The sequence below is a fragment of the Corvus cornix genome, chromosome 1, assembly GCF_000738735.6.
Source record: "Corvus cornix cornix isolate S_Up_H32 chromosome 1, ASM73873v5, whole genome shotgun sequence".
Taxonomy (NCBI): Eukaryota; Metazoa; Chordata; class Aves; order Passeriformes; family Corvidae; genus Corvus; species Corvus cornix.
Window position 1 is genome coordinate 28,429,443 of NC_046332.1, and position 13,536 is coordinate 28,442,978.

General features: G+C 45.9%; 1 protein-coding gene across 1 annotated transcript; it reads left to right on the plus strand.

The window, feature by feature from the left end:
• Nucleotides 1-3,177: 3,177 nt before the first annotated feature.
• On the plus strand, nucleotides 3,178-4,518 carry LOC109144136 (epidermal differentiation-specific protein-like). Its single transcript, XM_039561087.1, has 2 exons — nucleotides 3,178-3,283; nucleotides 3,748-4,518. The coding sequence occupies exon 2, from the start codon at nucleotides 3,801-3,803 to the stop codon at nucleotides 4,329-4,331; it is 531 nt and encodes a 176-aa protein (XP_039417021.1). The 5' UTR covers nucleotides 3,178-3,283; nucleotides 3,748-3,800; the 3' UTR covers nucleotides 4,332-4,518.
• Nucleotides 4,519-13,536: the final 9,018 nt, after the last annotated feature.

Here is a 13,536-nt window from a genome sequence, read left to right on the forward strand (position 1 = left end):
CTCTTACTCACAGCAGAGCTACCCTGAAACATGACCAGATTAAACACGGCCATCTTCAAGTGATTTCTGAACAGCTACAAGAGTGGAGATTCCCCAGGATCTCTGGCCCTTCTGCCAACCAATGCTGAAAAACACTTAGGGGTTTTTTTTTCCCTTCTTTTCATTTAGAGCTTCCCTGTTGCCATTTAAGACTCTTTCCAGATGTCCTTTTGCTGTGCACCTCTGAGAACCCTGAGCCTTGTCTCTTCCATGCCTGAGAAACAATTTCACAATGAGGTCAGCAAATTTTAAATCACAGCACCTGGAGAAGTTGGGTTGTCTCCATACTCAGGGGTTTTCAAGACCTGAGTGGATAAAGCCACCAGCAAACATAATTCACCTCACAGCTGTCCCTGTGTTAAGCAGCAGACTGGACCCAATGGCAACCAAAGGTCACTTCCAACTTCAATTGTCCAGCAATCCTACAATTCTCCCGGCTTGTTGGATCATTCAAGCTCATCACATAAGGACCAAGACTGGCAAATCCCAGTATTTCCTGAGCCAGATTGTTCCTGAGGAATCTTGCTAGAAGTGAAGATGATCGATGTCCCCTGTCCATCCCTTCTATTCAGCCGTGTCAGACTGACACTGTCCTGATGGGGATTTCTGTGCACTGACATTGACTCAATGGGTCTAATGAGCTTCTTTGTGTTGTCCTTGCACTCAGAGATTTGATTCATGTGTCCCAGCAATTTGTCTCTCCTCTGTTTAGTGTTCAGGGCTTTCTCAGTGAATTTGGGATTTTTGGAAGGGAATTTTTCAGGAAGCTGTTTGGCTGCTTTTGAGAGAGTAGAAGTAGAATAGCAGCCAACCACAAGTGCAAGAAAAAGAGAACTGAGAGAGCATCTGTGGGTCTGTGGGATTTCAACACACAAGATGCTCTTCCAAGAAAGCCCATAAGAGTTCCTACAAGCAGCTGACCAGGACTGAAAGTAAAAGGAAAGAGCACTAAGGTTACACGAGGGTGGTTTTCTTTGTGGAAAAGCCCCAGTTCCAGGGTTTCTTTCTGGCCAAGCCACTCTCCAAGGAGTGCCATGTGGAGGGACAGGTCAGGATGAGCAGGGCTCAGCCCCAGGAGCTCCTCCTGCTTGCCTGTTAGTTAATTTCAAAACCAGCAGAGAGGAAGCACAATCTTCACTAGCATGATCTTGCAAAGTAAGTTCCTACTGATAAGTGACCAAAGGCAGTTTTACAGGGAAAGTGCAGAAATACAGCAAATTCTACAGTTCATTGTTAGTTTAATTCAGTTCAATAACTCATTAGATGACCTTTCTTGTGCTTGGCAATTGGTCAGGTAGACCAGAGCAGAACGAGTGAAATCAAAGCCCCTTGAAAGACAGTGACCAGAGAGAGGATGGGTTGAGTCCTGAGGACACACACTACAGAATTCCCTGCAGAGGAGTTTATGGGATGCTGTTTTCTCCAAAGCAGAATCCCAGTAGGAGTTGTTGAGATCCTAGTGCAGCATTTGGGAGAACCAGTAATTGATGTCAGAGATAATTTGTACCCATGCAGAGAAGAAAATAAAGGAGGATGGGGAAATGAGGAGAAACAATTGTGGTGGTCCGTAGACAGAAACGGAAACAGTTGATACAGGAAAAACATTAGAAAGAAATATTATCTGAAGCATTTACTTCAGACTGAATTGGGAAAATGTTTTGAGATATATTTAGGACAACACGATTGAAAAAACCACCATGTCTAACCATATTCAAGTGCTTAAATTCAAGACTGACAGTAGAAAGCACCATTTACAATATTCAGTATGTAGTACAAAATAAATGTCTGCAAAGATCTGTGGTGGTCTTTTGCCATGCTTCTGCTTTAAAACTCTGACTCTGAAGCTGGTTTTACATCATGCCAGAAGGTCTCTATTTACATCCTGTTTCTGGGTTTCAAACTGTGACTTTCTGTGCAGTTTTGAGATAACAATATTGATGGTTTTGATTGTTATCTATGATAGTACCATGTACATCTATTACTCTACATAAATATATATGTGATTACATATGTCACAGAATCAAAGAATGGTTTGGGTTGGAAAGGGCACTGAAGAATCCTTTGTGGGATGGGGCATCCAGAGTTTCAGAGGGCTGAACATGAGCCATCTGCATGCTGAGGTGTCCAAGAAGGTCAATGGCATCCTGGCCTGTATCAGCAACAGTGTGGCCAGAGAGACCAGGGCAGTGATTGTTGCACTGCACTCAGCACTGGTGAGGCCACACCTGGAATCCTGTGTTCAATTTTGGGCCCCTCACTGCAAGAAAAATGTTGAGGTTCTGGAGCAAGTCCAGAGACGGACAATGGAGCTGGTGAAGGGTCTGGAGCACAGGTCTGATGAGGAGCTGCTGAGGGAGCTGGGGTGTTTATCCTGGAGAAAAGGAGGCTCAGGGGAGATATGTTTTCTCTTGACAATACCTGAGCTTATGGCAAGATAGGGGTTTGGCCCTTCTCCCAGGCAAGGGAGGGACAAGGGGAAATGCCCCCCAGTTGTGCATAGAGACGTTCATGTTGGATACTAAGAAAAATTTCTTCACAGCAAGAGTGATTAAGCTTTGGAATGGGCAACCCAGGGAAGCGGTGGAGTCACCACCATTGGAAGTGTTCAAAACACAAGTAGAAGTTACATTTGCAATATGGATTAGTGGGCATAGTGGCATTCAGTCGAAGTTTGGACTTGATGATCTTGGAGGCCTTTTCCAACAATATTGACACTGGGATCCTAAGGAGAAAAGGGAATTGAAAAAGAAAAAGCTACCTAAATGCCCTCTCTGCCACCCGGATATCTCCCAGAAAAACTCTTAGGAAAACCAAGTTTGTGTGTTCAATGTTCTTCCCAAAAAATGCAAAAATGTAAACGGCAGCAGGCAGAAGCATTCTCCACCACCTGTGTCACAAGCTATTTTGATCAATTTTTATTACTCTGCTTCCATTTTCTTCTGGAGGAGAAGGACAAACAAGAACTGAACTTCCCCCATTTCATCAAGTCTCTCATGCTTCAACAGACTTTTGAACAAGAGGAAGAAGATGTCTGTTTGTAGGACCACCGAAACTAAAATACAATGGATAATGAGTTTTGATCCCTGGGGGTAATATTGGACGCTTTCAGTTCCTTGGAACGGGGTGTTGCACAAGACTCCTGTGCAAGCTATAAATGGAGGCAGGTGAGATGCCCTTCACAAACAGCAGCCCTGCACTGGAGGAATCGCCCTCAGCTCTCCCCAGCCCTGCAGCTGACATCCAGGTGAGAGGCACACTTTGTGCAGGAGAACTGGAAGGGTTTCTTGGGCAGCTGCTGTGAAATGCAGGGGAAGGGAAGGAGGCTTCAGTGTTGGGTGAGAGCTGCAGCACATCCGTGAGGGTCTGCTGTCTGCATGTGCAGAGACTGAGCCCATCTTCCAGGGATGAGGAGACGGCTGCTGCAGGACAGACAGACCTTACCAAGGGAGAGGGTGGAGGTGGCCAGGGATGCACAATTGTGAGGGGTGAATGTGAGAGTATTTTACGACTCACTCTTGGGCATACACCTAAACCAACACATACATGTCATGATCTCACTCTTTTCCAGCTCCTTCTATGTTTATTCTTTGTTCAAAATGCTTTATTTTTCCTTTTTCCCTTTCTCCATCCTGGCTGTCCATCATTTTGTTTCGAGGTTCAAAAGGCTTCTTACAAGCGTTGCTTGTTTTCTGTCTTCCTTTCATTCAGGCTGTCATCCAGCTCCTAAAGGAAGAAATTAAAACTCTAGAAGTCTTACTGAGATGGGAAAAATCATCGTTTATGAGCATGCCAACTTCCAGGGTTTGTCCAAAGAATTCCCCACCAACATTTCCAATCTAAAAGATGCTGATTGGAATGATCTTGCCTCCTCGGCAAAAGTCATTGGCCAGCCTTGGGTGGCTTATGAGCATTCAAACTATGGAGGCCAATTTCTGGTACTTGAGGAGGGAGACCATAGCCTTTTTAGTTCAAGGATGAATAACAGGATCAGTTCTCTGCAGATGATCACTGAAGATCTGCACAACCCCCAGATCACTCTCTATGAGCATACCAACTATCAAGGGAAGAGCAGAGTCATAACAGAAGCAACTAACCTGGCTGCAGGACATGACAATGACATCATGTCTTCCCACAAAGTCCAGAGAGGTGCCTGGCTGCTGTGTGAGCACAGTGATGGAAGTGGAATTCAATACATTGCTCGAGATCATGAACACCTTCCAAATTACAAGGCAATCAATTTCAATGACAAGCTTTCCTACCTGCGTCCCCTTCGTCCTGGCCGTTCTTATTAGAATGCAAATCTCCTAAAGCTGAGGAAAGATGCATCCCTGGCAAGAAATTTGAGACCTGGATCTCTGCCTCTGCTTTTTTCACTTTCTTTGTGATTTGTTTTAAAATGCCCTTGCAATACCATGGCTTCTGCCATTGTCTATAATCCATTTTGTCTTGGTGCCATTAAAGAAGCTCTTGCAAGCAACATTGGGTCTGTTTTATGTACTGTTTCATGTAGATAAATATTGCCCTTTCATGATGAGATGTCTCTGTGTATCCAGAGAATGTTCCGTGCAGTCACTTTTAGACGTTTTCAGCAGAGGTCTCCTGAAAGGATTTATCTTCCAGTTTCCCTGTTCATTAACAGTGGGTCCAGGCTTGACTCAACCAGCGCTGAAGTCTTGGTGAGCATGTTGATCATTTCTGTGATCCTGGCCAAACTCTGCAGATTGTACCTGCAGACTGTACCTAAATATCATGTTTGACTGTATCTCAAGACATTGATCATACCAATGATACAGTCTTCTACTGCCCAAATTACATAACCAAACAGACTCTTTTCATAAATTTGAATTGGCCGAATGCTTGATCCCAATGGTAAAACTTGTTTGATTTTTTTAAACAGCTGCCTCACTTTCAATTCAGTTATTGATGCTTCCTTTAATTTCTTCTTGGTTTTATTTGTCAGAGTATTCCTCCCCCTTCTGCTGCTGTATTTTCTTGGAAGTTCCTTATTTGACCTACGGATTCAACAGAGCAATACTATGGCAAAACTTAAATGAGATTCCCTATCCTGGTAAATCAAATCTCAAAAAATGCCAAGCATATTGCTGACAAAAGCAGTAATGAGAGTCCTCCTTTCAGGGACCTGTAGAGGTCATCAGGAAAATAAAAGTGACACAGTCAAATGTGCACAGCTGCAGCAGATTATTCCTATAAGGAATTCCCCTCCTTGGAGCAAACTTGCCTTTGTCGTTTGTGTGGTCCCAAAGGGCTATCCCTGTTCACACAGTCCCACGGATTAGCAGAGTGCAGCTCACTTAGGTAAACACCATCATCCCCAGAGCTCAGCACAGACTGGTCGTAGGTCCCCCAGGCCCTTGGCCTGTTTATGACTTCTATGCCCCAGAGGCAAGTGCACTCAAACTAGACCTGGTGCTGTGAGACACCCTCTCAGTGCAATGTGAACTGTGGGGATGTCATGGTTTGACACCGGCCAAACACCAGGCACCCATGAAAGCCAATCACGCAACCTCCCCTGCAACAGCTGGACAGAGGAGAGAAAAATTTAACAAAGGGTTCATGAGTTAAGAACCGGGAGAAAACACTCCAAGGGCAAAACTTTTAGAGGTACAAAGTGAGTTTATTTCTAACATCACAGCAAGATAATGAGAAGTCAAATAAGCCCTTACAAATACCTTTTCTTCCCCCAACCCCTCCCTCCTTCCCACCAACAGCGCAGGGAGACAGGGCATGGGGGGTTGGTCAGTTCGTCACCCGTGGTTTTCTTCCACTGCTCTGGGAGAGGAGTCCTTCCCCTGTGAGACTGTGGGGTCCTTCCCACGGGAGACAGTTCTCCATGAACCTCTCAGACGTGGGTCCACTCTCACAAGCAGCAGTCCTGCCACACCTGTTGCAACGTGAATTCCCCCCACGGGTACACAGTCCTCCAAAACTGCTGTGGCATGGGTCACTCTTCCATGGGGTGCAGTCCTCCAAGGACAGGCTGCTCCAGCCTGGAAGCAGGGGCCCCTCTCTCCACTGGATGCCCCACTGGATCACAGCCTCCTCCAGGCATCCACCCACTCTGGCATGGGCACCTCCCTCAGGGGCTGCGGGTGGATCTCTGCATCCCCATGGATCCCCAAGGGCTGCAGGGGCACAGCTGCCTCACCATGGTCCTCACCAGGGCCTGCAGAGGCATCTCAGCTCCAATGCCTGGAGCACCTCCTCCCCCTCCTTCTCCACTGACCTGGGTGTCAGCCTGTTGTTTTCCCTCACATGTTCTCACCTCCTCCTCTTCTCTGGCTGGAATTAAAACTGCTCCCCCACCTTTGTTTTGGTTTCTTCTTAAATATGTTATCACAGAGGTGTTACCACCCTCTCTCATTGCCCCAGGTTTGGCCAGCAGCATGTCCATCTTCAGAACCATCAGGGATTAGCTCTGCTGTACATGGTGGAAGCTTCCAGCAGCTTCTCACAAAATCCACCTCTGTGCCCGCCCCCCCCCCCCCCCCCCCCCCCAACAAAAACCAGGCTGTGCAAACCCAACACAGGGGAATAAAGCAGCTTATTGATCTAGAGCAGTTCCCAGTGCAGTGACACCCGGGCCCAAAAAGAATGCATCTTGAGGTGACCTTAACAGCAGCACAAGATGGAATGAGCTGTTGTTCATGTGCACTACCAGACCTCACAAATCTGACAAAGTGATAAACAAGGCAGCAAAACCCAGTCAAATGTCTCTGAAAAGGCTGGGAACAAACTTTCTGATAGTATCAGTGAAGCCACAGCCCACCATCAAGGCTCTTCCCCACAGGAAATCATAGCAAATGTATACCAGAGGAAAATCTCTAGCATGTTTAAGAGATGACCAGTGACAGCAAGGCAGGTGTCTACCTGTCCCTTTATGCTCCCCCTCTTTCTGTGGTCACTCAGGAACCAAGGGCAGGAGATACTAACAGAGTTAGTGACCACAGGTGTACAGAGAAGAACACAGGTGATGAACTGTTGCTGGGAATCCTGTACTCAGCACATCTTCTCTTGGAAATGCTCATCAGATGGACTCACAATCTTGCAAACATCTCCAACACCATCTTTCAGGAGGTGTGAGTGACAGGAATACTCTGGAAAATCACTGTTGCCTGTGGACAAGTGCCGATTATTTAAGTATGGGAAGTAAAACTGCTGCCTTAGGAGATCAAGATGACTGAGGAAGTCAAAGGCAAGGGTACCTTGGCTAAATAAGCATGTAACTAATAGAATCATAAACTCACAGAATGGTTCAGGCTGGAAGGTGCCTTTAAGGATCCTCTAGTCCATGGGCAGGAACACCTTCCACCAAATCATATTGCTCAGTGCCCCATCCAACATTGTCTTGAATACTTCCAAGGAAAGGGCATCCAGAACTTCTCATATTCCAGTGTGTCACCACCTCACAGTAAAGAATTTTTTTCCTAATATCTAATCTAAACCTGCCCTCTTTCCATTTAAAGCCATTACACCTTGTGCTATCATTGCACGTCCTTTTAAAAGTCACTCTCCAGCTTTCTTGTAATCCCTTTAGGTACTAAAAGGTGCTGTAAGGTCTCCCCAAAGCTGCGTCTTCTCCAGGCTGAGCAGCCCCAACTGTCTTGGCTTGTTTTAGTGGTGGGGGTGCTCCAACTCTCTGACCATCTTAATGGCCTCCTCTGGACCCTCTCCAACAGGTCCATGTACTTCTTATGCTCGGGGTCCCAGAGCTGGATGCAGCACTCCACTCCAGCTGGAGTTTCACCAGAGTGGAATAGAGGGGCAGAATCTCTCCTCCCTTGCCCTGCTGGCCACGCTGCTTTTGGTGCAGCCCAGGACATGTTTGGCTTTCTGGGCTGTGACTGCTCGCTGCCAGCTCACATTGAGCTTTTTTTCAGCCAACACCCCCAAGTCCTTCCCTGCATAGCTGCTCAGTCCATTTTCTGCTGAGCCCGTGTTTGTGCTTGGGATTGCCCCAACTCACATGCTGGATGTTGCACTTGGCTTTGTTGAACTTCATGAGGTTGACACAGCCTCACCACTCCAGTCAGGCAAGACCCCTCTGGATGGTGTCCCTTCCCTACAGCATCTTGAGAGCACCACAGATATTGGTGTTATCAGCAAACTGACTGAGGGTGCACCCAATCCCACAGTCCATGTTGCCAACAGAGATGTTGAACAGTCCAGTCCCAATACCAACCCCTGAAGAACGCTGCTTATCACTCTATTTGGACATTGAGTCTTTGACCACAACTCTTTGAGCGTGACCATGCGGCCAGATCCTTATCCATAGAGCAGTCCATCCACCAGATTCATATCTCTCCAGTTTAGAGATAAGGATGTCGTGCAATACAGCTTCAAACTCTTTGCACAAGCGAAGTAGATAAGGTCAAACACTCTTCCCCTATCCACCAATCCTGCAACCCCCTTGTAGACATATTTTTGTTGATACAGTCGTAATTATTTATAAACATAGCATTTTCATTTTACTCTGGAAATAGCTTACTATAAAAGGGATAACTTTAAGGAAAACAATCTACAACCAGTACAAGGCATGTTCATCTTTATTTAATACTGAAAGCTCCTTATCTCACAAATTTGCCCAGCCCCTGTTTTATGCTGGTCTAACCATCCATAACACACTTTCCATTGCTTGCTGAAATAAATACATTTTATTTTCAGCAGGCAGTCCTGTGGTGCGTCAGGTCAGCCTTTCCAAACCCTTGAAGACCCATTTTTTTTCTGAGAAAAGTGGGAAAGTAGCTCTCCTTGCATAGCCTGGGGAGTTGCAGGGCTGGGGAAATGAGATGGGACCCAGTTAAGGAGACCCCCTGCCCTGGGCATCCACCGGGACAGCCGTGTGGCTGGAGGTGGTTCTGCTCCTCTTGCACTGCTCGCTTTAATTTCTCCTGATATTACCTGGGATTGCATCCAGATTTTTTGTACTCGTCAGTACCACTTTATCCTGTCATGTCTGGATCCCTTGGAAAACTTGCTTAGGTCAAGCCTGGAAATAGCAGGGAGCTCAGCAGAGTCTGAACTTTGTGGGGGTGGAACAAGCTGTTCTTTAAGGCCCCTTCCAACTCAAACCGTTCTGTGTTTCTATGAGCCAGGGTGGGGAAAAAGGTCCTTCAGTGTTGCTTGAGCTCTGCTGCCATCCTCTGGAGAGGGCCAAGGTGCAGCTGTAGTGAGCTGACCCCGAATGGGCTTCCTCTGTATGGTTGGGTGGGTTTGCTGCTAGTAACAAAACTTGGCCTTAATTTGGGTTGTGGGGAGGGAACGGGACACTCTGCTATGGTGGCCCTGATTGGAAAGTTGTGGGCAGTGAAGCGGGGACCAGTGTGCCCTGAGGAAATGGTTGCCATCATGTGCAACAGCCTTGTGCCCTTGGCCCTGGGACAGCAGTGCCAGCAGCAAGAGGGTTTTAGACAAAGGGGAAAGACTTAAAACAAGAAACTCCTTTTACTCACAGTCCTTGCAAGAGAAGTTAGAATGCAAACCAAACACTTCAAGAATATAGTTATATGGAAGGCTGGCATTATTAATCCTTACCTGGACTATTACTTGCAGACTGCCGTGGCTGTTATCAGATGATTATGGTCACTATAGCCTAAATATCCGCTTCCTAGAAAAATAAATTTTAGCAATCACTAACATCATGTTTTCGGTGGGGTTTTTTTTGTTTGGTTTTTTTTTTTTACTGTGCTCCTGGATAGCCTAAAAAGAATGGGAAGGAGAGGGGATGGTAAGGTCTTTATCAGTTGGATTTTTTTAAATCCATCCTTGCAGTATTTGAACAAAACTGCTATATTTGCCTGGAATTTCATCAGAACTCTCTATTGCACTGCCATTACAATTAACAAGATGTCAAGGACTGACACTAAGCAAAGATGACATGGTCTGAACTTCAATCTACCATTGGATAAGGCTCTCACCTGACAGTGAATGAATATGACAGGAATATAAAGGATTGGTGATGGAAATAGCTCCCGGTCAAGCTGGGAAGGGAAGCACATTAAGACACCCTCTGTGTGAGAAGCCAGAGCTGTAAGCACGAGTAAGCGTTCACTTGTTATTTATCAGTTGTTCATAGATACCCGTGTCATTGAATCGGTGGTGCACTGCTCAGAAATTCTGCTCCAGGGGGGACTCTCCTCAACACCACATCAGGTCACTGTGACTTTATCTGGCCAAGTGCTGAAAATATTGATGAAGAAGTCACTATCTCACACCTGGTCCGGTGCTGCACTGACTCCTAGAGAAAAATCTCCCCTCAATGCCATGTCCAAACCTCCCAAACCACAGCTCGTTCCAGGACAGTTATGAAGATGGATAAAGCCTTGTGCAAACACCTAAAGGGTGAGATTGTTGAGTGACACATATTTACTGAGATTATAATGAGCACAGTTGGTAGAAGCCAGCGTGTGTGGGGCTGTCCAGCAATGTCACAGCAATGCATTACTTTAGTTAAGGACTTCCCTACACTACCAGTGGCTAAGTAGATGCAGCTTTTTGACTCCTCCAAAGAGAGGTACAAAGTGTAGAAAAGATATCTCCTTCAGGAGTCCCCTGAATTTTTTCATGTTCCTAACTGATGTAACTGTTCTCTAAACACAAAGGGATGGGATCAGGAAAGCCAAGGCACAGCTGAAACTGAATTTAGAAAGAATAACAAGGAGGGCTTTTATGAGTACATTGACCAGAAAAGGAAGATTAATCCCACCCCTCCAATAAATAAGACAGGAGAAATGGTGACAACTGATATGGAGAAGGCTGAGGTACTCAAAAATTTCTTTTCCTCAGTTCCCTCTTCCCACCTCTCTGAAGCCTCTGAAATTCAAGACAGGTACTGGGGGAATGAAGTCCCTCCCACCATCAGAAAAGATGAGGGTAAAGACCAACTGAGGAACCTGAAAGTGGCGTGGTTGAGAAGGAATTGGGAATACTGGCAGATGAAAAGCTGGTCATGAGTTGACAATGAGCACTTGCAGCCCAGAAAGCCAACTGTACCCTGGGCTGCATCCAAAGCAATGTGGCCAGCAGGTCATGGAGATTATTCTGCCCCTCTACTCAGCTCTCAAGAGACTCCACAGGGAGTGCTGTGTCCTGCTCTGGAATCCAGCACAGGAAAAATATGGACTCGTTGCAACAAGTCCAGAGGAGGGCCCCAAAAATGGTCAGAGTTCTGGAACACTTCTGCTATGAGGAAAATCTGAGGTGGTTGTTCCACCTGGAGAAGGGAAGGCTCTGGAGACATCTTATTGAGACCTTTCAGTATACAAAGAGGGTTTCTAAGAAAGAGAGAAAGAGACATTTTTACCACGATCTATAGTGTCAGTGGTTTTATACAGAAAGAGAATACATCTAGGTGTGATACACAGACAATATATTTTACAATGGGGGTGGTGAAGTGCAGGACCAGGTTGCCCAAAGAAGTTGTAGATGCCCCATCCCTGGAAGTGTTCAAGGCCATGTTGGACGGGGCTTTGACGACCTGATCTAGTGGAAGGTGTCCGTGCCCATGGCAGGGGATTGGAACTAGATGATCTTCAAACCTCCCTTCCAACCCAAACCATCCTCTGATTCTATGATTTGGTGTTCAGAACTCACCTGGACAAGGCCTTAAGGAACTTCACCTAACTAGAGTTAGCCCTGTTGTCAGCAGGAGATTGAGCTAGAGGCCTTCAGTGGTTGCTTTTTACGTTTTTCTGTAAATTTCTTATTTTTTCTCCTTTTTGAAAGGAATTTTTTCAGGATCTTTTTCATTGCTTTTTACATGGCAAAATAGAATAAGGTCCTGCAAAAAGAAAGAGAGAACTGAGATAATGTCTGCTGATCTGTAGGATTTGTAGGATTTCAACACACAAGATGCTCTTCCAAGAAAGCCCATGAGAGTTCCTACAAGCAGCTGACCAGGACTGAAAGTAAAAGGAAAGAGCACTAAGGTTACACGAGGGTGGTTTTCTTTGTGGAAAAGCCCCAGTTCCAGGGTTTCTTTCTGGCCAAGCCACTCTCCAAGGAGTGCCATGTGGAGGGACAGGTCAGGATGAGCAGGGCTCAGCCCCAGGAGCTCCTCCTGCTCGGCTGCTGGAGCCCAGGCTGCAGGGTCTCTGCCCAGGGCTGCTTTTCCCAGAGCCGCTGCCCAGGTTGCAGGGGCAGCCCGTGCTGAGGTTGGCTGTGTGAGCCAGAGACAGGCACGCACATGTGCACGGGAAGGACACGGCCGCGGCCAAGTGCACCGGCTGCCACACACCAGGGGCTGCCCTCAGCCCCCACAGCTGACACTGCCAGCACTCACATAAAACAAGTACAGACTGCCAAGTCCTTCATCTGAATGCAATGGAATTACAGCACTGCAGAGTTGCGACATCAAGAACAATGTATGTGTATTTCACAGTGGTGGCTAAGATACTTACCTGTCCTACTGCCATCCTCAGCTTGGCTTTAAGTTTTACTGGGGAGAAAAAGCTTGTGTTTACAGTTTTAAGTAATACACTCTTTCAAAGCCATTCCTGGAATGAAGTGAATCTCAAAAAAATTCAGCGTAACGGAGAAGACTGTTTCTGGGTAGAGATGTAAATGCTGGCCTAATGTTGTCAGTACATCAGACATCACAGACACAGCTGACTGCATGGAAATACTTCTGCTTTTGTCTTATTATCTGAATTTTCAGACTTTTTTTTTTTCTTCCTCAGTGTAGTGGAAAGTGCTTTTAGCCCATTTATCTGCCTGGATGTCAGCACACCTTTCAGACTATTGACCTTCCACTGCAGCAGGATAGTCAAAATTCATGTTTTTCCACAGGTTTTCTCTTTTAAAGAAATACTCCATGAGACAAGTAGAGGCTTGGTCTGCTCCCACTTTTGACTAGGGCCTAATGTTGTGGGATGATGAAAAATCTCTATTACCAGTGACTTCACGCTTTTCAGGGTGGCCTTGTGCCTTTGTACTTTCCTGGCATGTGTAACTAATTGACAAGCAGAGCTATATTTTCCTTCTTGCATTCCACCTGCCATGCAGGCATTTCCACTGCTCCACAGTCCTCAGTTTCTGTGCACAAAATGGGTACTATTAAATCTAATATGAACCCCTGAAAAGAAAAATCTGTAGGAAGGTTGTTGTCTGGGAAAACAACTGGGAATAGTCATGGAGCTTCTGAAAGGAGACTTGTGGTTTCTCAAGGCCATAGTAGTGATTTGAGAAAATATGGATATTTTTTCTCCATCTTGGGTAAAGTTGGGTAAAGCCCTGGTTTGGAAAAAAAAGGTTAATTCTTAGATACAACTACATGCATTACTTAATTCCAGTTAAGTTGTTCTTCTGATTTTAGTGTCCAGTAGTAGTGCTGAGAAACACATATCAAGTTTCCTATCTCAGTGACCTAACTTATTCAACACTAATACTGTTCCAAATTTTAGGCAGCAAAAGACTCCTCATCAAACCCTCCAACAAATAATAATACCTACTGCCAGCTCAGCTCAAGGCATCAGCAATGCA

Excerpts from the sequence above, each read along its gene's own strand:
- LOC109144136 (XM_039561087.1), top strand. The coding sequence starts at position 3,801 with ATGGGAAAAATCATCGTTTATGAGCATGCCAACTTCCAGGGTTTGTCC.